The 27,652-nt window shown below is 41.9% G+C and overlaps 2 protein-coding genes across 2 annotated transcripts; one reads left to right on the forward strand and one right to left on the reverse strand.

The window, feature by feature from the left end:
• Window positions 1-238: 238 nt before the first annotated feature.
• On the reverse strand, window positions 239-26,570 carry LOC137048410 (progranulin-like). The gene is made up of 6 exons (XM_067426565.1): window positions 26,553-26,570; window positions 1,796-1,903; window positions 1,502-1,696; window positions 1,279-1,416; window positions 692-809; window positions 239-513 (listed from the first exon to the last, which is right to left on the reverse strand). The coding sequence occupies exons 2-6, from the start codon at window positions 1,802-1,804 to the stop codon at window positions 500-502; spliced, it is 474 nt and encodes a 157-aa protein (XP_067282666.1). The 5' UTR covers window positions 1,805-1,903; window positions 26,553-26,570; the 3' UTR covers window positions 239-499.
• LOC137048409 (progranulin-like) lies at window positions 26,061-27,626 on the forward strand. The gene is made up of 5 exons (XM_067426564.1): window positions 26,061-26,181; window positions 26,314-26,508; window positions 26,588-26,725; window positions 27,209-27,326; window positions 27,483-27,626. Exons 1-5 carry the CDS (start codon window positions 26,173-26,175, stop codon window positions 27,494-27,496), a joined length of 474 nt encoding a protein of 157 aa, XP_067282665.1. The 5' UTR covers window positions 26,061-26,172; the 3' UTR covers window positions 27,497-27,626.
• The last annotated feature ends 26 nt before the right edge of the window (window positions 27,627-27,652 follow it).

Raw genomic sequence — 27,652 nt, forward strand, 5'->3', positions numbered from 1 at the left:
TAGTATTGTTACAAAATAAATTAATACTACATATTTTTGATTTGATCTACTGTGATTGTCCTGTTGAAATATTGGTGGTGGTGGTGGGGGGGCACCTCAATAAACTAGTGGGCAGTATAGATAGCTACTATATGCTACAACAGTAAATTGTACAGTAGTATGGAAGTAAACTGTTCTAATCTGAATGTAGCTGTGGAGACTAAGTAAAGAAAAATATGAGCCAATATAAGTCAGTGTGTGAAGTGAAGGAGAACGATTTATTAATTTAACAACAAAATACCATGAATGGATGGATGATTAAAAATACAAATACTTTTTCAATGCAATCATTTATTAAACGACAGATAAAGTTGACTGTAATTCTGTCTTTAATTTGTTTCACATGAATTCAGTTTAGATGTTAATAATAGGGATAATCTATTCCCTCGAGAGTTTGAAAGCCTCTTGCACTTTTCCAGTCTTTGATAAGAGGTTCACAGAGGTCATGGAAGTGGTTTACTTACAACACCAGGCCTATTAAAAACAGAAATACAACTTTTAACACAAGCAAACACAAATTTTTACATTGCATGAGTTATTATTGTAATGAGGTTATATAAAATCATAAAAATATTTCAAAATAATGTATCCACATTTATTTTCAGTTTGATGATTAGGCATGATTAATACAGCAGCATGAAGTTAGTTTTACCGCTGCAGCACCCCCACTGGCCAGATGCTGTCTTGCAGCAGAACTTCTCAGCTGGGCAGTAGACATTTCCTTCACAATGAACTGTCTCAGTCTCAGTCTTGGTCTGACTTTCAAGAGTCTGTTCATTTCCATTCACAGGAATCATGTCAGTAAACACATAACCAGAAGTTCACCTGCTAGAAAAATCCCTAAATGGACCATTTACATTTGTACAGCTCAAATGTATAGCCTAGTATAGTATTATATAATGAACTAAAGCAAATTTCTGCTTTTAAGCCACCCAGAAATCATTGCCCGATTGTTTATTTTAACAAATTGAGGGATAATCTCAAATTATTATTTATGATAATTGAGAAAAAATAATTTGTTTAAACCCTGAAAATAACTTTAATTGTTCCAAAAGTCATTTTTTTAATATCATATATATTTATTTTATATCATATCATATTCCCTTTTTTAATGTTTGCAGCAAATAATGATTAGAAGTCATATGACATTGTCTGTAAAGATGATCAAGGTCATTGTCAGGTCATTGATACATGATAGGTTGGTTTGCTACTAAAGTCATATACAGAATACTGACATACCTGAGTTTTCTGGATAGCTTTGGAGGCCAGTTGAGGAGAAGATGGCAGTATCAACCATTCACTCACACAACGGGTCGATGTGGAATCACAGAGAGAACTAGCCGGACAGCAATGAAGTCCGTCTCTGCAGCAATGACCCTTAAGTAGTGGGCAGAAAAAATAGAAAATAACATTACAATTTATATGAATAAAGTTAAAAAAATTAGCAGTTTCATTCACTTACATTTGTGTATGGACAGCAGGCCCACACTCCATAAGGACTCAGACAGCACGTTGTTCCATCAGGACACACAGTAGAAGCATCGCAGTACACCACTAAGACAGAGGCACTATCAGACTCTACTGGACCTGAGAGATCCATCAGTGTCTCATCTGCAGCTACAAGAGCTGCCATGAGCAACATCAACACTGGAACCATCTGAAAATATGACATCAACATTTTATGTGAAATAATATGTTACTGAATAAAAAATAAAACAAAACAAATTATTGAAAAAAAATGTTTTAGAACAGTTACCTTGTCCATAGGCTGGGTCTCTTCTTTGTGGATGGTGTTTTCTGCTGTCTGAGCTGTCCTGTGATGTTCTGTTGTATCTCTATATATGTATACACACGGCTCCTCCCACTGGAAAAAAAAGTATAATTTAAATTCCTCCCTCCATTTGTTAAACAATGGCCCTGTCACGGGATCTATCAGAAATCATTCTAATATGCTGATTTTAGTCCTAATCTCAACCCGATAGAACACCTTTGGGATGAAGAGCGGAGTCTGCAAGCCAGGCCTTCTCGTCCAACATCAGTGCCTGACCTCCCAAATGAGCTTCTAGAAGAATGGTCAAAAATTCTCATAAACAAACTCCTAAACCTTGTGGAAAGCCTGCCCAGAGAAGTGGAAGCTGTTAAAGCTGCAAAGGGTGGGCCAGCTCCATATTAAACCCTACAGATTAACAATGGGATGTCACTGAAGTTCATGTGCATGTAAAGGCAGGAGTCCCAAAACGTTTTGCACTATAGTGTATTTGAAGTGGCCAAATACCAAAATGAAACATATATTTATACATATACATACCATAATTTCCACTGAAAAGAGTACCAGTTGCCTAATAAACGTTAAGACAATATTAGATTTTTCTCTGTGATTTACTACCTATACTGCATACTGTTAGCCTGACAAGCCAGACCCACATTAAGATTAGGTTTGCTGCCGTTAGGGTGCGTCTAGATTTCTAGGCTAGCATACTGTTGCCCTGGGGCAACAAAATAAAATCTTTTTTATTTTTATTCTGTTATCTTAAATATTCTAGAAAATAAGATTAAATATTGCAAAAACATAATTCATGCATTATAGTGTTATATTAAAAATTAAATGTGTCATGAAACTTTTTTTTAATGTTTGATAACAGGTCAGGTGTTTATGTCAAGACCACAAGAAAACAACTTCTGTTATGTTGCGATCACAAGAAAACAAACTTTTCATGATGTGGACATCACAAGACGATGTGATAATCACTTTTTCAAAGTCAAACGAAACAACAATTAATTGTCTCATGACTTATGCCGTTTTCTCTTAAGTTTGACTCATACAAAAGCAGAAGTGCCTTTAATGTAGGCTACTGATCTGTCATTGGACACTGAATCTCACTGCTGTGAATTGTTATAGTTTGCAAAATAATGGAAGATGCTGAGCAATTTTTTTAAACTAGATTTTAGTAAACCCATTTCACATCCCATTTTGTAACCCATTTCGGAATAAAAGAGGAACTTTATTTCCGAACAAAATCGTATATCTTTTACAATGCTGGTTTCGACACAATACAGTGCAGTTTATTTAAATCCCAGTGTTTTAGAGTTGGCTTGACTTGATTAACGAAACATGAACTTGAATATGAACATTAACATGATAATAATAATAGGCCTACATTTTATTTGTAACGCACTTTATATTAAACAAAATGTCAGTGCTACAGATTTAAAACAATCAACAACAACAACAAAATATATAAATAAAACAAAAATGAAGAAGTAACAAATCAATCAAAAGCTCTGCTAAAAAGGTGGGTTAAGACCACGTTTAAAAGCATCTACAGTCTGTGGGGTCCGCAGGTGGTCAGGGAGAGCATTCCACAGACTGGGGCTGCTGAGCAGAAGGCCCAATCTCCCATAGTAGCCTACGGAGTTTGGTTGTGGGAGTTTTAAGAAGATATAGTGAAACCGAGCGGTTAAGTGTGGACGTTTGTGTGGTGAGGAGTTCCTTGAGACAGGTGGGTGCGTCACCATGGATGCACTGGTGGGTAAGAGAGATCTTCGATCCTGAGCGACACAGGAAGCCAGTGGAGTGATTTGAGAATGGGGGTGATGTGGTCATATTTGCGCACCCTCATGAGGATCCTAGCAGTGCTGTTCTGAATACACTGCAGCTTCTGGAGATTTTTGCAAGGGATGCCGATAAGGAGCGCATTGCAGTAGTCCAGCCTGGAGGAGACGAAGGCATGGACAAGCTTCTCCACATCTGCCAGAGTTAGTACAGGACGAAGGGTGCGCCTAAAATTTTTCCTAGGTCGCACCAGTGCACCTAACGTCCTTGCGTCTGCTCAGCTCAGCTGCCTCCACGAACGAAGCGTTTTTTCTCCTTTGACAGAACTCATACACTCATGGTTGGATCATGTCGTGGTCTAAACCAATCAGAGACATAGATGGGGCGTGTTTGTGAGCCAATTTTACTCTGTGTGTGTGTGTGTGTGTGTGTGTGTGTGTGTGTGTGTGTGTGTGTGTGTGTGCGTGTAAGATAAAGAGAGAGTGCGTGTGTGTGTGAGAGAGAGAGATCACGTGTGTGTGTGTAAGAGCGAAAGCATGTGTGTGTGTGTGTGTGTGTGTGTGAGAGAGAGAGCGCGAGCCTAAACTTCTTCGTTGTCATGATAACCGCCTGTCAGCAGAGTCAGTGTCAGCTCAGGCGGCGCGAGAATCAACATCTAGGAATAGATGTTTTAAGCAGAGGTGGAAAGAGTAACAAAATATTCTACTCAAGTAAAAGTACTGTTACTTCAATGAAATTTTACTTAAGTACAAGTAAAATTACTGGTATAAAAATGTACTCAAGTAAAAGTAAAAAGTAGCTCATTTAAAATGTACTCAGAGTAAAAGTTACTTAGTTACTTTTTTAACAGTGGGGGTGGGGGACTCTCCCCTGTAGGGTTGTGATAGAATGAGATTTTCACGATATGACAACTATCTCAGACAACATCATCATGGTATTAAACAATTATTTAATAAATAAACTGTACCTATTATTAAATTATGGTTATCATCACTAGTTAAAATGATGTTAAATGAAAGATGATTGGTCTTTTTTTTTTTTTTTTTTTTTGGTTGAGCAAATGCTTTATTATAAAAAACTTAAAACCATTTGTTTGTTTTGTTTATTAAAATTCCAATAAAATATGTCTAATAAACTTAATTCAATAAATGATTATGAATTAGATTAACTTATTTTTATCATTAATTCATTAAAATGTTTAAAAATAATAGTCCTGTATGTAGTCGGAGCAGCTCATTCACAGAGACAGAACAAGCAGATAATATTTTCATATAGTTTTGTCCTTTAATATTGACAGACCATGTCGTGATTTAATTTATTCTAGGCCTACAGCTCTACTTTTGAGTTATTCGTTCATCCATCAGTTTGCATGGATTACGTGAATTCTACGTTAATGTAAAGTTAATGTTCATGACTGGATTCCGGGATTCCCTCTGCGTCACAGAAATCATTCGGCCTAAGTAATAAACATACCTTTATCTGCACAGAGGGATGTGTTCCCGAACATGTTCTATGTGTTTCTTCATTTGCATCCACATTTTGTGCAAATTTGATATCCTCCAGAACACCACGTTATTTTTCAAATAACCAAAGTCCAAAAGTATTTACATACTAGCAAGTGCTCACGATGGCGTTTTGCTTTCACCTGGATCTGCGTCACTGACATCTGTCTTGTTCGTCCCTGATATTTGTGCGCTTGTTCTCTCCCGCCCCCTCTCGATATAGTCGTTTCCTGATCGCGTTTTTCCTCCCTTTTGCATTAATGATTTATTTACTCAGTAACGGATGTAATTTAAAATGTAGCGAAGTACAATACTTCAATCAAAATGTACTTAAGAAAAAGTAAAATTACAGATTTTTTTAAAAAAGACTTAAAAAAGTAGAAGTAGGCCTACACAGAAAAACTACTAAATTACAGTAAAGCGAGTAAATGTAATTCGTTACTTTCCACCTCTGGTTTTAAGCTAATTAAAAACAAAGTCTAACGTTACCATTAAAGTAAAAGAGCCCTATACTCACATCGTCAAGCAAACCACCAAAACAAAATCGTCGTGTGTAGGCTACTCTTGAGTTTTGACGTTTGCTGTTTGTAATATTCCTTTGAAGACTGGATCAGAGACTGGCAGATCTCGCTGCAACATTTCCCTCAGCTACGGTAACGCTTAAGGTTAACCCAGTCGGCGTCACTACGGTGATTGTGCATTGCTACATTATATTCCAAATATAATCTCTTTGCGAACGATATTTGCTGATATATCTAATGTCCTAACTGAAACGCTTAGTTGTTAATTTGTTGTGCCTGCTGCAATGTTACGTTCTGGCTCTTCGAAAAAACTTTCCTGTGGAGCTATAATATAGCAGGCAGAGGAAATAAAAAAATCTGTATTTTTATTTATTTTGAGTTATTTCATTTTTTTATTAATTTATAATGCTTTGTTAAAACTGTAGTTTTAAAATAGTAGGCTGATGTTCAAAGCATTGTTTTCCTTGATTTTAATTCCTGTGTTACAGCATATATTATGTTGTCATTTACAAAATATATATTAATTTATATGGAACGTGATAAAAAGGTGACCTTGAAATTGGTATTATGCAAGCCGGGGAAATTTTTGGGTGCACTTAAATATTGGGCAACCAAGGCAAAAAGTTAGTCTGGAGCATGGTCTGGAGGCCTGCTTACACAGACCCTTACACAGGTATCCTTCCAATTTTCCTGTAAAGCTCAACACACATTGAATCAAAGTGATTTAATGGCTGCATCTTGAGGTTGATTGTGGTACAAACAGACTGATAAATGGCCATAAGCAAGGTAAATGTTCTTATTCTTACAGTAATTCAATTTATCAATGAATTTAGACCGTCACATTATCAGTAATATCGCATGTTAAAACAGATTAAAATAGTTCCAAAAACGGCAAAAGCTCTTTATGTACCTATTCCAAAAATATATAGATGTAAAAATGTTAAACTGATCAACTTGTTGAAGTGATGGAGAAAAATAATGGAGCTTTAAAACTAAAATGTTTATTATTTATTATTAATCATTTAATATTTCAGTATCATAAATGATTAATTACGCTTATTATTGATAAGTTTATGTTCAGGTTACCTTGGGTCTTTGTGTATTGTAGGCTACATAATTTTTTTACATTTGTTTGAACAGGCAAGATTATGAGGTCTTGTAAAAACCATGGTCATGACGGCCATGCCAAAACTTGGGTACACAATGAAGTTTTAAGAGTGCAGCAGAAATATTCGCAAATCTGTCACAGACTCATTCTGATTCTAATTTTGTTCAAGTTCAAATTCAAGAGTTTTATTTGTCACATACACATACATCAAGTAAAAGAAATAAGAGATGTGGAATAAAATAAGTGAGATAAGTAAACTGGAGACTATAAAAATAAATACGTGGATAACAGAAGTGCAGGAGTGTAATGTGCAAACAGCATTATAATGAGTAGTTACATGGAACACAAGAATAAAGTGCAGTGCAATATCAGTATGTGAGTTTGTTAATACTGAGTGAGGTGAAGTCACATGTTGTTAAGTGACAGCGTTCAGGAGTCTGATGGCCTGTGGGAAGAAACTCCTCCTGAGTCTCTCAGTTTTGGCCATCAGGCTACGGAAGCGCTTACCAGAAGGCAGCCGGGTGAAGTGGGGGTTGGCCGGTTGATTAATGTCCTTGATGATTTTTGTAGCTCTGCCTCTGCATCGTTTGATGTAGATGTCCTACAGAGACGGGAGAGCTGACCCTGAGATGCGCTCGGACAAGCGCACCACTCTTTGCAGGGCTTTGCAGTCGTGACTGGTGCTGTTACCATACCACGCTGTGATGCACTGAGTCAGTAAACTTTCTATTGCCCCTGAATAGAAAGTTTTCAGGATAGCTGGTGAGACCCGGAATTTCCTCAGCTGGCGCAGATGGTACAGTCTTTGCCTGGCCTTTTTCACCTGAGACTGGATATGTGCAGTCCAGGTCAGGTCCTCGGAGATGTTCACACCCAGGTATTTGAAGCTGCTCACTCTCTCTACTGGTGTCCCGCTGATCATGAGAGGGGAATATGACCGTTGCTGTCTCTTCCTGAAGTCCACAATCAGTTCTTTGGTCTTGTTCACATTCAGAAGGAGACAGTTGTCTTGGCACCATGATGTCAGTTGCTCCACCTCATCCAAGTATGCGGTCTCATTGTTGTCGGAAATGAGGCCCAGGACAACAGTATCATCCGCAAACTTGATGACAGAGGTGGAGCTGTGTGTGGACAAACAGTCATGCGTATAGAGAGAGTAGAGCAGGGGACTGAGGACACAGCCCTGTGGAGCTCCCACACTCACCGTGATGGAGGTGGAGGTGAACTGTCCTACTCTCACCACCTGAGGTCTGCCAGTGAGGAAATTTTCAATCCAGTGACAGAGAGAAGAGTTCAGTCCGAGATCCAGGAGTTTGTTAGTTAGCTTAATGGGAACTATGGTGTTAAAGGCTGAACTATAGTCAATAAATAGCAGTCTTACATAGTTCCCATTCTTGCTGTCGATGTGTGTGAGGGAGGAGTGGAGGACGTGAGAGATGGCATCTTCAGTCGATCTATTGGGACGATAGGCGAACTGAAAAGGGTCCAAGGTGTCAGGGATGGAGGAGCAAATTTTGTTTTTGATGAGTCTCTCAAAGACCTTCATGACTAAAGACGTGAGAGCAACTGGGCGATAGTCATTTAGGCAAGAGGGTTTACTGTTCTTAGGGACAGGGATGATGGTGGATTTTTTGAATGAGGTTGGGACCACAGATGTAGCAAGGGACTCATTGAAGATGGATGTGAGGAGTCCAGCGAGCTGATCAGCACAGGACCGCAGGACACGACCTGAAACGCCATCCGGACCAGCAGCTTTCCTAACATCCACACGTTTGAGTGTCCTACGAACTTCATCCTCCGAGACAGAGATCACGTGATTGTTGCAGCTCTGAGTTATTCTGTCTGACGCGTCACTCGGCGGTGTCGCGCTGCCGCGATTGCCATCAAAGCGAGCATAGAAAGAGTTTAACTCGTTCACAAGCAATGGATCAGCTCTCACTTCTGTAGAGGATTTCGTTCCAAAAGCACAGATGGTCCTCAGTCCCTGCCACATCCGCCGGGAGTCGTTGAGTTGGAAATAAGACTCCACGCGATCCCTATAACGGAGCTTTGCGGCTTTAACGGCGCGTCGGAGAGCATAACAGGATGATTTATAATCCCTCATATTCCCTGTTAGTAGACCGGCGTTGTATGCGGCAGTGCGGGCGTTCACTGCAGCGCGGATTGAACTGTCCACCCACGGTTTCTGATTAGAGAAGGACGTTATAGTTATTGTTTGTGTGGCTTGCTCTGTCAGTGTGTTGATGAAGCAGAGCGCCACATCAGTGAACTCGTTGACGTCCGATGAACTCGCCCGGAACATGTCCCAGTCAACGTCGTCAAGAGCTGCCTGTAGCGTGATCTCTGAATGAGGCGACCAGCGTTTAACTTCCCGCCTCACCGGGGGTTCCTGGACGAGCCTTTGTTTGTACTCAGGTGTAAGGAAAATGGCGGCATGGTCCGATTTACCAAAGGCTGGTAGTGAACGAGCCTTGTAGGCATTCTTAAACAGAGAATAGCAGTGATCCAGTGTGTTTGCTCTTCGTGTGGGACAGGAGACATGTTGGTGAAAGTTAGGCAATACTTTCTTAAGGTTGGCTTTGTTAAAATCACCCGCAACGACGAAAGCCGCATCGGGGTGGCTGTTTGTGGAGCTGCTGATGGCATCATGGAGGCCAGATAAAGCCAGTCCCGTGTCTGCCTGTGGTGGAATATAAACCACAGTGGCGACGACCGAAGAAAACTCCCTAGGCAGATAGAATGGGCGACAAATGATTGATAAATGTTCCAGGTGAGGCGAGCAGGATCGCGAAAGGATGGAGATGTTTCTGGGATCGCACCATTTCTTGTTGATCATGAAACACACTCCGCCGCCTTTGGTTTTACCGGCCTCGGCTGTTCTGTCCATCCGGAAAACAGAGAAGTTCTCAGACGGCGTCACAGCTGTGTCCGGGACCGCGGGCGTGAGCCATGTTTCGGACAAACAATAGATGTTGCAGTCTCTCATGTCCCATTGAAAACTTATCCTGGCTCTAAGATCGTCCATCTTATTCTCCAAGGATTGGACATTTGCGAGCAGAATGCTCGGGAGAGGGGGACTGAATGCTCTCTTCCTCAGTCTGTTACGGATCCCAGCGCGTTTCCCGCAGTGTTTTTTGAATCTTCGCCTACGAGTCGGGTGGCCTTTGTTCAACTCGGCGTTCCGAAGAATCTCAGGTGGCCACAGAGGATTGATGAAAGCGTCTTGAACCAGGTCAGTGTAGCGATAACCTATATCCAAAAGTGTTTTGCTATCATAGCAGACCAAGGCTGAAGATAGATTAGTAAAAATCGAGAACAAAAGAGTGTAGAATAATAAATAAAAGCAAAGTCTCAGAGGAGCGACCTGAACGGCGACCGAACACGGCGGCGCCATCTTGGCGCCATTTTGTCTGATAAGAACTGAACATATCCGAAATGCCTTACTTTGTTTTTATTTATTTAATTTTTTTCTGGAAGAATACACTTAGTTTTTTTCTGAGTTTACAACTATTTGATGGTAGGTGCATACCTTTAACTTCACTCAAAGCATGTGTAGCTGCTTGTTATTTACACCTACAAACTTATTCTGTATATGATCACACCATTTTTCATGCAACAAGGTTTCTACAAATTAATAAACATTGTGGCATGAAAAATGGTGTGATCATATTTGTTCAGGTAAGACTAGTGGCAGAATGTCAATTTTTAGACATACGCCCGATATGTGTTACGGTGTTGCAGCACAAAGGATGAGGTTACCATGACTTCCAAAACACTCAAGAGTTTTATTTTATTTCGTGAGGCCATGGCAGGTCTGGAGTCTCGGGAGGCCATGGCGGGTCTGGAGCCTTGTAAGGCCATGGTGGGTCTGGAGCCTTGTGAGGCCATGGTGGGTCTGGAGCCTTGGGAGTCCATGGTGGGTCTGGAGCCTTGGGAGGCCATGGTGGGTCTGGAGCCTTGGGAGGCCATGGTGGGTCTGGAGCCTTGGGAGGCCATGGTGGGTGGCTGAGGTGGGCCGTTCGTGGGCGTCTTCGAAGCCGGGAGGTGGCGGCTCTGTGAAGCCGGGAGGCGCAGGTTTGGGAAGCCCAGGAGGAGGAGGCTCTGGGAAGCCGGGAGGAGGAGGGCTCTGGGAAGCCTGTAAGAGGAAGCTCTGGGAAGCCGGGAGGAGGAGGCTCTGGGAAGCCTGGAGGAGGGAGGCTCTGGGAGGCCTGGAGGGGGCTCGTGAAGGCCTGGAGGGGGCTCGTGAAGGCCTGGAGGGGGCTCGTGAAGGCCTGGAGAGGGCTCGTGAAGCAGCGGAGCAGGCTCTGGAGGCAGCGGAGCGCGCTCGTGAAGGAGTGGCGCGGGCTCTTGAGGGAGTGGCGCGGGCTCTGTCCAAAAGTCCATAAGCCAGCCCTCCTGTGCTGGCTTCCCGATGGCAGAGGCCCCCCGGGCAGAAGCGGCCGCCGCGGAGAAGCATGTGGAGGGTCCCGGAATTAGGTGAACTGGAAAGTCCTCTGGTTGGCGGGGATGGACTGGATGATCACGACCTGAACTATTCTTACCGACAGAATCAACACAGAAATCAGATTGAGAAGAAGAACATAATTAATGGTCCTTTACTGACTTATCGCAAACCTCAGGAGATAATAATTTTAAGAACAGGTCATTATCCAGTCCATCCAGGAAGCACGCATTCACCATCGGATCTTTCCAGCTCACCCGATCGAAATATTCCAGAAATTCCTTCACATACATCTCCAGCGGGCGCCCATGTTTGAACAGGAAAGATTATGAGGTCTTGTAAAAACCATGGTCATGACGGCCATGCCAAAACTAGGGTACACAATGAGGTTTTAAAGGTCCCATGGCATGAAATATTAATTTTATGAAGTTTATCAACATTAATATGAGTTCCCCTAGCCTGAATGTTGTCCCTAAGTCGCTAGAAATTTTGATCAGTATAAAACGAGATCTGGCTGTCTTTCTCTGCCTTTGAAAAAATGAGAGCTCAGACGAGCTGATCTTGAATTCTTCTGTTATGACGTCATACCAGGAAAGGTTTCCGCCCCTTCCCCTGCATTGCCCACCCAGAGAATTAGTAGAGAAAGGAGTCAGTTTATCAGTGGATGTCAGCAGCACATGTTTTACCATATGGATTCAACAGCATATGGATTCAACAGCACCACCACAAACAGTGAGTAACAGTGTTCATTAATGTCTGATCTGGGATCAGTGAGTTTTGATGTGTAGCTAATCATTCAAGTTCACACAGACTTTCTTTCTAAATCGTTTAAAACTGTCAGTCCTGCAGCTGGCCGTCTTGATGCATCAGTGAATCAAGCCAGTGACTAAAAACATCAACTTCACCTCTTTACTGTTAGCAGCATGAAACAAATCTGTTATTTAAATAATTAAACTACAGAGAGCATTCAAAGAACAGTCTTTATAATGTTCGGATTGGTCAATCACACGTTTGAATGGCGCGGCTCATTATGCTCAACAGAAGCTCTTACTGTATCATGTCGATGTCGATGTCGTGTTTGTTGTTAGCTGTGGTGAAAGCATTTTGTGAGAGAAATAACATTGCAAAGTTCACTCGTGTTTATTTAGAGCTCTCAGATACAAAGAAAATAACCTCGCGCTCTCAAAAACTCGGTACAATAACACTTCCTCAGCAATCTTTCCCCAGCTCCGTTTCTCTCTCTCTCTCTCTCTCTCTCTCTCTCTCTCTTCTCTCTCTCTCTCTCTCTCTCTCTCTCTCTCTCTCTCTCTCTCTCTCTCTCTCTCTCTCTGCTCTCTCTCTCTCTCTCTCTCTCTCTCTCTCTCTCTCTCTCTCTCTCTCTCTCTCTCTCTCGACTGGCAGCGCTGCAGCTGCTCAAGCGCGCCAGACTAAACCACGCCCCCATCCACACGTTATCTCATTTCAAATGTAAAGATGTCAGCCAATCACAACAGTGGGTGGTTTCACTGAAGACTACAGCAGACACGCCTCTTGAAACAGAGCATTCTAAACAGAGGGCTAATATCAGTATAGAAAAAAAAGCCTTTTATTTCTAAATTATGACATTTTTGATGTAAAAACCATACTAACAATATAAGTACACCCCAAGACACATTATAAAACAATAAAACAACCCATGCCATGGGACCTTTAAGAGTGCAGCAGAAATATTCGCAAATCTGTCACAGACTCATTCTGATTCTTTTGTCTGATAAGAACTGAACATATCCGAAATGCCTTACTCTGTTTTTATTTATTAAAATTTTTTCTGAGTTTACAATTATTTGATGGTAGGTGCATACCTTTAACTTCACTCAAAGCATGTGTAGCTGCTTGTTATTTACACCTACAAACTTATTCTGTATATGATCACACCATTTTTTATGCAACAAGGTTTCTACAAATTAATAAACATTTTGGCATGAAAAATGGTGTGATCATATTTGTTCAGGTAAGACTAGTGGCAGAATGTCAATTTTTAGACATACGCCCGATATGTGTTACGGTGTTGCAGCACAAAGGATGAGGTTACCATGACTTCCAAAACACTCAAGAGTTTTATTCACAATAAACTTGATTTTTACACAAAACAGTCACACCACATGGGGATAACGGGTTGTATAACTGAGAGTATAACGGAGACCGGACCAGGAAGGACCGAACACAAGGGTACTAAATATACACTGAAGACAGGGCTAACGAGGGGGCCAGGTGGCGCAGATGACTAGACACAGCTGACATTACTTAACAGACGAGGGGAATGAACTGAGGCGTGAAACTGAAACAAAGGAACATGTGACTAACACAAAACCAGGAACACAGGGAAAAAACCACAACAGACAGACTACATGTGACATAACTCCCAGGGGGGGGGGGGGGAATGGGGGTGAGGCCATGGCAGGTCTGGAGTCTCGGGAGGCCATGGCGGGTCTGGAGCCTTGTAAGGCCATGGTGGGTCTGGAGCCTTGGGAGTCCATGGTGGGTCTGCAGCCTTGGGAGGCCATGGTGGGTCTGGAGCCTTGGGAGTCCATGGTGGGTCTGGAGCCTTGGGAGGCCATGGTGGGTCTGGAGCCTTGGGAGGCCATGGTGGGTGGCTGAGGTGGGCCGTTCGTGGGCGTCTTCGAAGCCGGGAGGTGGCGGCTCTGTGAAGCCGGGAGGCGCAGGTTTTGGGAAGCCAGGAGGAGGAGGCTCTGGGAAGCCGGGAGGAGGAGGCTCTGGGAAGCCTGTAAGAGGAAGCTCTGGGAAGCCGGGAGGAGGAGGCTCTGGGAAGCCTGGAGGAGGAGGCTCTGGGAAGCCTGGAGGAGGAGGCTCTGGGAAGCCTGGAGGAGGGGGCTCTGGGAAGCCGGGAGGAGGAGGCTCTGGGAGGCCTGGAGGGGGCTCGTGAAGGCCTGGAGGGGGCTCGTGAAGGCCTGGAGGGGGCTCGTGAAGGCCTGGAGAGGGCTCGTGAAGCAGCGGAGCGGGCTCTGGAGGCAGCGGAGCGAGCTCGTGAAGGAGTGGCGCGGGCTCTTGAGGGAGTGGCGCGGGCTCTGTCCAAAAGTCCATAAGCCAGCCCTCCTGTGCTGGCTTCCAGATGGCAGAGGCCCCCCGGGCAGAAGCGGCCGCCGCGGAGAAGCATGTGGAGGGTCCCGGAATTAGGTGAACTGGAAAGTCCTCTGGTTGGCGGGGATGGACTGGATGATCACGACCTGAACTATTCTTACCGACAGAATCAACACAGAAATCAGATTGAGAAGAAGAACATAATTAATGGTCCTTTAATGACTTATCGCAAACCTCAGGAGATAATAATTTTAAGAACAGGTCATTATCCAGTCCATCCAGGAAGCACGCATTCACCATCGGATCTTTCCAGCTCACCCGATCGAAATATTCCAGAAATTCCTTCACATACCTCTTCAGCGGGCGCCCATGTTTGAACAGGAAAGATTATGAGGTCTTGTAAAAACCATGGTCATGACGGCCATGCCAAAACTAGGGTACACAATGAAGTTTTAAAGGTCCCATGGCATGAAATATTAATTTTATGAAGTTTTTCAACATTAATATGAGTTCCCCTAGCCTGAATGTTGTCCCTAAGTCGCTAGAAATTTTGATCAGTATAAAACGAGATCTGGCTGTCTTTCTCTGCCTTTGAAAAAATGAGAGCTCAGACGAGCTGATCTTGAATTCTTCTGTTATGACGTCATACCAGGAAAGGTTTCCGCCCCTTCCCCTGCATTGCCCACCCAGAGAATTAGTAGAGAAAGGAGTCAGTTTATCAGTGGATGTCAGCAGCACATGTTTTACCATATGGATTCAACAGCACCACCACAAACAGTGAGTAACAGTGTTCATTAATGTCTGATCTGGGATCAGTGAGTTTTGATGTGTAGATAATCATTCAAGTACACACAGACTTTCTTTCTAAATCGTTTAAAACTGTCAGTCCTGCAGCTGGCCGTCTTGATGCATCAGTGAATCAAGCCAGTGACTAAAACCATCAACTTCACCTCTTTACTGTTAGCAGCATGAAACAAATCTGTTATTTAAATGATTAAACTACAGAGAGCATTCAAAGAACAGTCTTTATAATGTTCGGATTGGTCAATCACACGTTTGAATGGCGCGGCTCATTATGCTCAACAGAAGCTCTTACTGTATCATGTCGATGTCGATGTCGTGTTTGTTGTTAGCTGTGGTGAAAGCATTTTGTGAGAGAAATAACATTGCAAAGTTCACTCGTGTTTATTCAGAGCTCTCAGATACAAAGAAAATAACCTCGCGCTCCCAAAAACTCGGTACAATAACACTTCCTCAGCAATCTTTCCCCAGCTCCGTTTCTCTCTCTCTCTCTCTCTCTCTCTCTCTCTCTCTCTCTCTCTCTCTCTCTCTCTCTCTCTCTCTCTCTCTCTCTCTCTCTCTCTCTCTCTCTCTCTCCTGCTCTCTCTCTCTCCTGCTCTCTCTCTCTCTCTCTCTCTCTCTCTCTCTCTCTCTCTCTCTCTCTCTCGACTGGCAGCGCTGCAGCTGCTCAAGCGCGCCAGACTAAACCACGCCCCCATCCACACGTTATCTCATTTCAAATGTAAAGATGTCAGCCAATCACAACAGTGGGTGGTTTCACTGAAGACTACAGCAGACACGCCTCTTGAAACAGAGCATTCTAAACAGAGGGCTAATATCAGTATAGAAAAAAAAGCCTTTTATTTCTAAATTATGACATTTTTGATGTAAAAACCATACTAACAATATAAGTACACCCCAAGACACATTATAAAACAATAAAACAACCCATGCCATGGGACCTTTAAGAGTGCAGCAGAAATATTCGCAAATCTGTCACAGACTCATTCTGATTCTTTTGTCTGATAAGAACTGAACATATCCGAAATGCCTTACTCTGTTTTTATTTATTTAATTTTTTTCTGGAAGAATACACTTAGTTTTTTTCTGAATTTACAACTATTTGATGGTAGGTGCATACCTTTAACTTCACTCAAAGCATGTGTAGCTGCTTGTTATTTACACCTACAAACTTATTCTGTATATGATCACACCATTTTTCATGCAACAAGGTTTCTACAAATTAATAAACATTGTGGCATGAAAAATGGTGTGATCATATTTGTTCAGGTAAGACTAGTGGCAGAATGTCAATTTTTAGACATACGCCCGATATGTGTTACGGTGTTGCAGTACAAAGGATGAGGTTACCATGACTTCCAAAACACTCAAGAGTTTTATTCACAATAAACTTGATTTTTACACAAAACAGTCACACCACATGGGGATAACGGGTTGTATAACTGAGAGTATAACGGAGACCGGACCAGGAAGGACCGAACACAAGGGTACTAAATATACACTGAAGACAGGGCTAACGAGGGGGCCAGGTGGCGCAGATGACTAGACACAGCTGACATTACTTAACAGACGAGGGGAATGAACTGAGGCGAGAAACTGAAAGAAAGGAACATGTGACTAACACAAAACCAGGAACACAGGGGAAAAACCACAACAGACAGACTAGACATGTGACATAACTCCCGGGGGGGCGGGTGAGGCCATGGTGGGTCTGGAGTCTCGGGAGGCTATGGCGGGTCTGGAGCCTTGGGAGGCCATGGTGGGTCTGGAGCCTTGGGAGCCCATGGTGGGTCTGTAGCCTTGGGAGCCCATGGTGGGTCTGGAGCCTTGTGAGCCCATGGTGGGTCTGGAGCCTTGGGAGGCCATGGTGGGTCTGGAGCCTTGAGAGGCCATGGTGGGTCTGGAGCCTTGGGAGGCCATGGTGGGTCTGGAGCCTTGTGAGCCCATGGTGGGTCTGGAGCCTTGTGAGGCCATGGTGGGTCTGGAGCCTTGGGAGGCCATGGAGGTTCTGAAGCCTTGGGAGGCCATGGCGGGTCTGAAGCCTTGGGAGCCCATTGTGGGTCTGGAGCCTTGGGAGGCCATGGAGGTTCTGGAGCCTTGGGAGGCCATGGCGGGTCTGGAGTCTTGGGAGGCCATGGGGGGTCTGGAGCCTTGGGACTGGCTGGAGGCTTGGCTCTGGCTGGGGGCTTGGCCAGAGCTGACTTCCTACCCCTCTGTTCCCCACCCACGGGCCTATAGGCCTGGAGAGGGCTCTGGAAGCAGCGGAGTGGGCTGTGGAGGCAGCGGAGCGGGCTCGTGAAGGAGTAAGCGCGGGCTCTTGAGGGAGCGGCGCGGGCGCTGTCCAAAAGTCCATAAGCCAGCCCTCCTGTGCTGGCTTTCCGATGGCAGAGGCCCCCCGGGCAGAAGCGGCCGCCGCGGAGAAGCATGTGGAGGGTCCCGGAATTAGGTGAACTGTAAAGTCCTCTGGTTGACGGGGATGGACTGGATGATCACGACCTGAACTATTCTTCGAGGTCCTGTCTTCTGTTACGGTGTTGCAGTACAAAGGATGAGGATACTAAGACTTTCAAAACACTGAGTTTTATTCACAATAAACTTGATCTTTACAGGAAACAGTCACACCACATGGGGATAACGGGTTGTATAACGGAGACCGGACCAGGAAGGACTGAACACGAGGGAACTAAATAAACACTGAAGACAGTGCTAACGAGGGGGACAGGTGGCGCAGATGACTAGACACTGCTGACATTACTTAACAGACGAGGAGACCGAACTGAGGGGACACTGATGCTGCGTCCCAATTCGCCTACTTATACTACGTCCTAAAAGTATGTACTCTTTTTGTGAAGAAAAGGTATATACTTTTGAGTGTGTAGCAGAAAAGTATGCAAGCTTCGGGACATACTACTCCGCCATCTTTAACGGACTCTGTCGCTTAATTACGTGCATCCCGTCACCGTTTGTCTGCCCTGCCAATCATCGTCACAGTTCAAATCCTCCACATTCAGTTTAATCTCCTACCGTATCTGAGAAAAATGTAGCCGCTCGTTGATCTGCCATGTGTGGGTCTTTGTGGGTCAGAGACTCTCCTCATGTGTTTGCAGTTTAAATATAATGATGCATTTAAAAGTTAATGGCCATACGTGTCATTAAAACAGTTCACAATGCTGCTGCAGGTGAAATATAATGTGGACAACACTGAATAAATATATTTTTGTCAGGTTAAATATTGATAGTTGGTCACTCAAACTTCTCTACTTAACCGTCGAACTCGCACATCCGTCATATTTGTAGTTTTTTAAAGCTTTTTATCCGCGTTTGTAGTTCTAATCGAATTCTTGTCCAACTCACAATGGGTTGTGGGCAATATCAGCCGTTAGAGTGCACATCCGTACTTCGAATTCGGACCGGAAATAGTAAACCATCCGGGAATCTTTGGAATACCCTTCAACATACTACGATTTGGGACATACTAATTCTATTTTCGAATACTATTTAGGATGGATAGTATGCGAATTGGGACGCAGGGTGAAACAAAGGAACATGTGACTAACACAAAACCAGGAACACGGGAAAAACCACAACAGACAGACTAGACATGTGACAATATGTCAATATGTCTAAGCCATACTTAGGGTAATTTATTGCATAACATTAGAGTGATCCAGTGGGAAACTGAAACCATTTACATTTTAATTTTGATCAGTTTTATGACCTTATATTGTTTGTCATTACTGCTAAATTAAGTGGTACCACCAGTATTTATAGTGCTATTTTTCAATTAATGCTTTATAACATATAAGGACTCTAGTATATCATATATTTTGTATTTATCTACTTTTTGGAAAGTAAATTACCCTAGTTCATTGAGGAAGTAGTTGACATTGACATGGAAAAAAAAAATCCTTAATAAATATTTAATGAAGTTTATATATGTTTTATGTGTTTTTTAAATATTATATATAGTGGGGGAAAATAAGTATTTGAACACACTGCTATTTTTCAAGTTCTCCCACTTTTTTTTTTGTTTTTTTGAAATTGTTGTTGTAGGTGCATGTCCACTGTGAGAGACATAATCTAAAAATGAAAAATACAGAAATCACAATGTATGATTTTTTTAAAAAATATTTCTTTGAATGATACAGCTGCAGTATTTGAACACCTGAGAAAATCGATATTAATATTTGGTACCTACTGTACCTTTGTTTGCATTTACAGAGGTCAAATGTTTCCTGTAAACCTGGTCAAATGTTTTTCACCAGGTTTGCACACACTGCAGGAGGGATTTTGGCCCACTCCTCCACACAGATCTTCTCTAGATCAGTCAGGTTTCTGGCCTGTCGCTGAGAAACAGAGAGTTTGAGCTCCCTCCAAAGATTCTGTATTGTGTTTAGGTATGGAGACTGGCTAGGCCACGCCAGAACCTTGATATGCTTCTTACAGAGCCACTCCTTGGTTATCCTGGCTGTCCTTTGGGTGATTGGCTCTATCACCCTCTCTCCTCTCCACCTTTCGCTGGTGTGTGGTGAGCGCACTGGCGCCGTTGTACTGTGGCTGCCGTCGCATCATCCGAGTAGTTGCTGCACACTGGTGGTGGTTGAGGAGAGACCCCTGACATGAGTGTGAAGCGCTTTGGGTGTACAGTAGTACATTTGAAAGCGCTATATAAATGCCTCATTCATTAATTCATTGTCATGTTGGAAGACCAAGCCTCGACCCATCTTCAATGCTCTAACTGAGGGAAGGAGGTTGTTCCCCAAAATCTTGCAATACAAGGCCCCGTTCATCCTCTCCTTAATACAGTGCAGTCACCCTGTCCCATGTACAGAAAAACACCCCAGAAGCATGATGCTACCACCCCCATGCTTCACAGTAGGGGTGGTGTTCTTGGGATGGTACTTCTCATCATTCTTCTTCCTCCAAACACGTTTAGTAAAATTATGACCAAAAAGTTCTATTGTGGTCTCATCTGACCACATGACTTTCTCCCATGTGAATCATCCAAATGGTCATTGGCAAACTTAAGACGGGCCTGGACATGTGCTGGTTTAAGGAGGGGAACCTTCCGTGCCATGCATAATTTCAAACCATGACGTCTTAGTGTATTATTACCAACAGTAACCTTGGAAACGGTGGTCCCAGCTCTTTTCAGGTCATTGACCAGCTCCTCCTGTGTAGTTCTGGGCTGATTTCTCACCTTTCTTAAGATCATCGAGACCCCACGAGGTGAGATCTTGCATGGAGTCCCAGTCCAAGGGAGATTGACAGTCATGTTTAGCTTCTTCCATTTTCTAATGATCGCTCCAACAGTGGACCTTTTTTTACCAAGCTCCTTGGCAATTTTCCAGTAGCCCTTTCTAGCCTTGTGGAGGTGTACAATTTTGTCTCTAGTGTCATTGGACAGCTTTTTGGTCTTGGCCATGTTACTAACATGTTAGTAGTTGGATTCTTACTGATTGTATGAGGTGGACAGGTGTCTTTATGCAGCTAACGAACTTAAACAGGTGCATCTAATTTAGGATAGTACATGGGGTTGGAGGTGGACATTTTAAAGACAGACTAACAGGTCTTTGAGGGTCAGAATTCTAGCTGATAGACCGGTGTTCAAATACTTGCATATGTATCATACAAATAAATAGTTTTAAAAAATCATATATTTGATTTCTGGATATTTTTTTATTTAGATTATGTCTCTCACAGTGGACATGCACCTTAAGCCGCGTTTCCACCGCAGGAACTTTACCCAGGAACCAGGAACTTTGGGGTGGTACTCGGTGTGTTCTGACCACAGGAACCAGGGTCTAAATGAAGATCCGGGTAAATATTTCCCCCTCCAAACGGCCCTGCTCGCGAGGTAGTACTTTTCTCGCGAGAGAAAAGTTCCTGTAAAAAAGTTCCTGGTACAAATTGTTCCGGGTAATTTTGGTGGAAACAATTTCAGAGCCTTCCATGATTTCTAAGTAGGAGAACTTGCAAAATAGCAGGGTGTTCAAATACTTATTTTCCTGACTGTATATATGTGTATATGTCTGCTAAATGATTAAATGTGTATACACACACACACACACACACACACACACACACACACACACACACACACACACGGTAAAAATGACCATAAATGACCAGGAACTGGTAACTTCATTGACCTTGATTCTCAATATATATATATATATATTTTTTTTTTTTCTTAAGTCACAAAAGTTCAAAATACTTGTAATAACCTACAATGATACTCCAGGGTTTAAATTTAGAATTTCCAAGTATTTCAATGAGTGCCCTATGAAGGCTATAAAGGGTTCAAATTAAACATGTCTAAAGAAACATTGACATGTCAGATTTTAAACAATGCAAATCAAATCGAAAACGAATATTCTGTTTGTGTCATAAAAGTTAATTATTACTGTGATATTTAAGCCACTAAATTCTTTTTTAGTGACACAACAGTTTTATAATTTGGGAACTAAGAAGTGATAATAGACCAGCCTATTCTAGAATAATCTTGAAATTTGCATTGAAAGGTGATGTGAAAGGGTGGCCCGTTGAGCTGTTGTTGAAATCTTGTACATTTTGAGAGAAAGTTTTACATCTTGCATAATCGTTGGATATGAACCTCTATTTAGAGGTTAGAATGGCAAAATTTCTTGGGGATGGATGGACAATATGTTGCATGATTATTCATAAATATTTATATATATTTATTCATATTAAATATTTTAATATAGTCAAGAAGCATGTATTGTCCCTTTATTGCTTGTTTTGTCCCTGTTTATATACCTTGGTTACCCAGTCCTTCATTATTAGTGTCACCCTGTTTCACCCCTCATTTTGTATAGTATGTATTTATAGCCCTGTGTTTCTGAAATTATTTTGACACCCAAGTTCCTGAGTTGGCCATGCCATGAACTTTAATCATGGTGGAAGGGAGAACGGGGTTGTTTCTTAAAGGGGTCCTTTATTATGATTTCAGTTTTTAAACTCTAGTCAGTGTGTAATGTTGCTTTTTGAGCATAAATAACATCTGCAAAGTTACGACACTCAAAGTTCAATACAAAGCGAGATATTTTCTTTTTAAGAAATCACTTTTCAAGGATGGCTGGTAGGGACAAAAACAAGCTTCTTCCCGGGTTGATGACATCATCAACCCTAACATTCACATAAAGGCCATGTTTGGGTGCATTAGAGGAGACGAAAAGAACCCATTTGGGAGTTTGCTCAAGCTTTTATATCCATCTTTTCACATTTATTGCAATAACACAAAATTGCAATAACCCGGTTTATAGATTGAAATCAAGACAGAATAGGCTAATCAATTACTTGAAGATAGTTAATGCCACATCAGCTAAATTCACCAACTAACTATTCAAAAACGTTCTGTTGCATTCTAGATGTTGCCACTTTTTCTTGAATCTCTCCATCATTGTACGACTCTGGGTTGAACATAAAAGGCTGAGCAGTTTTAGACATTTTCAGTGTGTGTCTGCATGAGGTAATCAAAGCTGCTAACACAAGCTCTTGAAGCTCCACCCTCTTCTTGTAAGGGGGCTGAGAGCAGCAGCTCATTTGCATTTGCTCAACCTCAAAAAGGGACAGTTTTAGTATGCTATAAAAATTATCTGAGGGGTATTTTGAGCTGAAACTTCACATACACACTCTGGGGACATCAGAGACTTATTTTACATCTTGTAAAAAATAATAATACGACCCTTTTAATTAGTATTTTCCACAAAAGCTACATGTAATGTAGTGAACTCTAAAACGATCCATATGCAGTGAGTTAAATGACATGAGACCATGTTCAGAATGAACACACCAAACCTTGACAAAGAGCAAGAATCTGTGTGGTATGAATACTAGAGGGGTAATAGGCAAACAAACCAAACCTGGGAATGATCACAGAACTGATAACTAATGCTACCTTCACGCGTGCTCTCGGAATTACCGTATTTACGAGTTTCCTAGGTAAAAATTGCACATGGACGCCCTCATATTTCAAAATTTGAATGCGATGAGCTCGTAATCACGACTCCAGAAGTCGGAATTATCACATTTCCGATAGCACTTGAAGGTGGCATAAAACGGAAGACTTTTATGTGTTTTGGCCATTCATTTACACGACAACGGCTTTTTGGTGGCCGGAAAACTCAAACTTTCGAAACTTTTTGAAAAGTGCAAGTTTTTGAAAACTTAATTTCTGTGTAAACTACAAAAAACTTGAATCTGTGAAAAACATTGAAATCATGCACATGCGTAGGCTATTACATTTAATCTATAGGCTTTTTTTCTTCTTTTTTGGCAAATAAAAAGATACAGATATTCAGAGGAAAACTTTCTAATTGGGATTACAATGAATAATACTGGCTTTGTGAAGATTTAACCAGAAGACAAAGTAATAAATACAGTATTATCAAGATTAACATCCTAACATCACCAACTACTTGTCTGGCATGCATAATAAAGCGTTATTATAGTCATTTCCACAGAACCGTGTGAACGGGGATCATTTTGATAACATTATCATCTGTACAAAGAAAAAAACCTTTCCGTTTTTAGCACATCATTTTCGTGTAAACGTACCTTAAGAAAACTACAAAACATGATGAAGAACAAGAACCCCCAGTTTCAAGTTTCACGGCTTACAGGGTTAGTTCTGCCAAATATGACAATGAAAGAGCAGAGCGGCAGAGAGATGCGACAGAGTTGCGAAACTGCAGGCGCGGCTCGCGGCTGTTATTTCAAATAGCGCAGCATATTTTAAACTAATCGGTTAACCGGTTTCAACCGGCTAATGAGGCTCGATGGTCGGTCAAGAAAATGTTTAGTTTTCCCCATCCCTACACTGGACTCTGCTCCGTGCCCCACTGGACTCTGCTCCGTGCCCCACTGGACTCTGCTCTGTGCCCCACTGGACTCTGCTCTGTGCCCCACTGGACTCCGCTCCGTGCCCCACTGGACTCCGCTCCGTGCCCCACTGGACTCCGCTCCGTGCCCCACTGGACTCCGCTCCGTGCCCCACTGGACTCCGCTCCGTGCCCCACTGGACTCCGCTCCGTGCCCCACTGGACTCCGCTCCGTGCCCCACTGGACTCCGCTCCGTGCCCCACTGGACTCCGCTCCGTGCCCCACTGGACTCTGCTCTGTGCCCCACTGGAATCTGCTCCATGCCCTCCTGGACTCAAAACAAAATTCTGCAAAACCTGACCTGCCATGGCCGCCCACGGCTCCACCCTGGAGGTCCCCCGGCCAGCCAGGCCCCAGTGTTTAGATAATTGTCATCGTTGTCACCTGTATTTAAGTTCCTCTTTTTCACTCCGTCTCTATCTCAGATTAAGTTAATGGTGTTTGATGTTCTGTTTTGAGTCTGATTTAAATAAAGCCTGTTTTTTTGAAAGTCCTGGATCTCCTCATCTCTGCTGCATCCTACACCCGTAACACTAAGGCATAATCTTGGATTAATCTAAGCCCTGTCTGTGAACCAACAGAAAAAAACTAATAAAATTTGCACTTTACTAACAAAATTGTACTCTGCAGTTGGGTCATCTAACCTCAACTACATCAGGTAATGTGACAGACTGACAACCTCAAGACAGTAACCATGGAAACAAAAGGTTAAATATACCATATTTACTTATGTAGAGCTAACAAACAGTCACAATTTTCATTAAAAGAGTGAAGTGAAAGTATAGGCAGTTAGTGTGGTTTTGAAATATATGTTTATATTCCAAATGTTATGTAATCAGAAAAGGGGAACCTCAACTTTTAAAAAAACTATCCGGTTTGCAAATGTATCGCAATAGGAAGATTTTCATTTGAATCCCCTGGCACAGACATTAAGCTTTGTTCAAAATTGTATTGCTAGGACTTTTTTTTTTAAATCTTGTAATAAAATTCTCAATTAACAATTAATATTTGAATTTCAGATGTTTTCATGGCATTGTGATTATTTTAGGTATCTGTGACAGAACTACACTGCCACACGGTCAGGCCAATCACAATCACATGAACCCCACTGAAAACCTCTGGAATGAGATCAAGAAGAAGCCATCAAACACAACCGAGCTGCTTGAATTTTGGTCACACGGCATCAAAGAAAGCCAAACCGCTTTAATTTTTGCCCCAGGAGTGGCATAATGTCACACAGTAATGTGACGCACAGATAGGGAGCATGCCAAGACGCATAAAAGCTGCGATGGGAAATCAAATTACAGTAATTCCACCAAGTATCGATTGCTGAACTCTTCCCAAGATAAAACATCAGTATCATGTTGTTTGACATCAGTGAGTATTTGTATTTGTATTTTCTTAAAAAAATTTATTCAACAATCAGTAGAATGATTAGTATGATTCAGAAGGATCATGTGACACTGAAGACTGGCGTAATGATGCAGAAAATTCAGCTTTGCATCACAGGAATGAATTAGATTTTCAAATATAAATAAAGAATTTCCAAGGCACTCGAATGGTGTAGAAAAAGTTAAAAAGCCTTTAATTCATCATGGTGTTAGCTTATAAAAACAGGTGACAAGTACACCTACGCGTTGCGGCATAAAGCCTTCGTCAGGGTGAGGCTTGTAAGTCACAGCGCGTAGGTGTACTTATCACCTGTTTTTATAAGCTTACACCATGATGAATTAAAGGCTTTTTAACTTTTTTTACACCTTTCGAGTGCCTTGGAGTTGAACCATCCCTTAGATCCAAAAAGCACAGAGATAAGGAATTCACACCCAGTTTGATACATTTTTAAATATATTAAAATAGAACAGTTATTTAATTTTTATTTTATTTTAAATAAACTAATTAATTAATTTGAATCATTCATTAATTTTGTATTGAGTTTTAAATATATATGTTTGGATGGGAGGAAGTGATCCTCTCACTACCTCATAAGGTCCTGTTTTACCCCTGTTACCATTCTTTCACATCCTATTACATGTTCTACAAGGACTTCCCTATGTTTAAAACTCATAAAGCATTATCTAAACTTCATGGTTAAATTTTGACTCAACAAATGTCCCGTTTTTACAGTGGGAGGAGCCGTGTGTATATGTATATAAGAGATACAGTCAGAACCTAACAGGACAGCTCAGACAGCAGAAAACACCATCCACAAAGAAGAGACCCAGCCTATGGACAAGGTAAATGTTCTTATTCTCACTGTCAATCAATCTAGTACTGATTTAGTCACATTATCAATAATATTGAATGTTAAATCAGTTGTAAAAATAGATTAACATATTATATTATTTCACATATGTTGATATTTTCAGATGGTTCCAGTGTTGATGTTGCTCATGGCAGCTCTTGTAGCTGCAGATGAGACACTGATGGATCTCTCAGGTCCAGTAGAGTCTGATAGTGCCTCTGTCTTAGTGGTGCACTGTGATGCTTCTACTGTGTGTCCTGATAGAACAACGTGCTGTCTGAGTCCTTATGGAAGGTGGACCTGCTGTCCGTACTCAATGGTGAGTGAATCATAGCAAAATGTGTAACTGTTTAATAATCTTACCTTTATTTACCTGTTTCTTCCTGCCCACTCTTCAGGGTCAGTGCTGCAGAGACGGAATTCACTGCTGCCGTCATGGGTATCACTGCGATTCCACATCGACCCATTGTTTGAGGGGGTGGTTAAAACTGCCATCTTCTGCTCAGCCGGCCTCCAAATCTATCCAGAAAACTCAGGTCTATCATTACTCTGTGTAAATGATTGCAACATAAAGCAACTTGTCATGTTACAAAGACGTATACTTGAGTCTATATGTCATATGACTTCTAATCACCGGCAGTAATAAAACAGAGTTGAACATTTTCAAGCTGTGAACAATAAACAGCTATCAAGAAAAAGGCATAAGACTTTTGACACGAATTAACCCTGTGGGGTTCTTCATAGGAGTCAGTCACACTCAGAACCTTCACAGTCAAAAAGTGAAGAACCTTAGAGGGTTATAGAAACTGTTGTTGATTATCATAAAGAGTCATTTTTATTTCTCTCTCTATTAAAATAAAAAATACAGCAATTAATTCTGGTTGGTTTAAAGCAGAAATGTGGTTTAGTTCATTCTATTGTATACTATTCTATTACATTCTGTTTATTAAGTTGTAAAATTATAAATTATCTATTCCGAGATTTGAACTAACATGATTCCTGTGAATGGAAATGAACAGGCTCTTGAAAGTCAGACCAAGACTGAGACTGAGACAGTTCATTGTGAAGGAAATGTCTACTGCCCAGCTGAGAAGTTCTGCTGCAAGACAGCATCTGGCCAGTGGGGGTGCTGCAGCGGTAAAACTAACTTCATGCTGCTGTATTAATGCCCAATCATCAAACTGAAATCTGGATACATTATACATTTAATATAACCTTTAAATATAATAAAAACTCATTCAATGTTAAGTTTTGTGTTTGCTCATATTATAAGTTGTATTTCTGTCTTTTTAGGGTTGGTGTTGTAAAGTAGCCTAAACTAAACAAGAAGCCTCGAGGAGCAGATTATCCTACATACAAGCTGAATAAGAAATAAAAATTGATGGAATTGCAATAAAATGACATTGTCATTTAATAAACGATTTTGTTTTCGGAAAAGTGTTTGGACTTCTAATCATTCATTC

Source organism: Pseudorasbora parva, chromosome 19 (assembly GCF_024679245.1).
Source record: "Pseudorasbora parva isolate DD20220531a chromosome 19, ASM2467924v1, whole genome shotgun sequence".
Classification (NCBI taxonomy): Eukaryota; Metazoa; Chordata; class Actinopteri; order Cypriniformes; family Gobionidae; genus Pseudorasbora; species Pseudorasbora parva.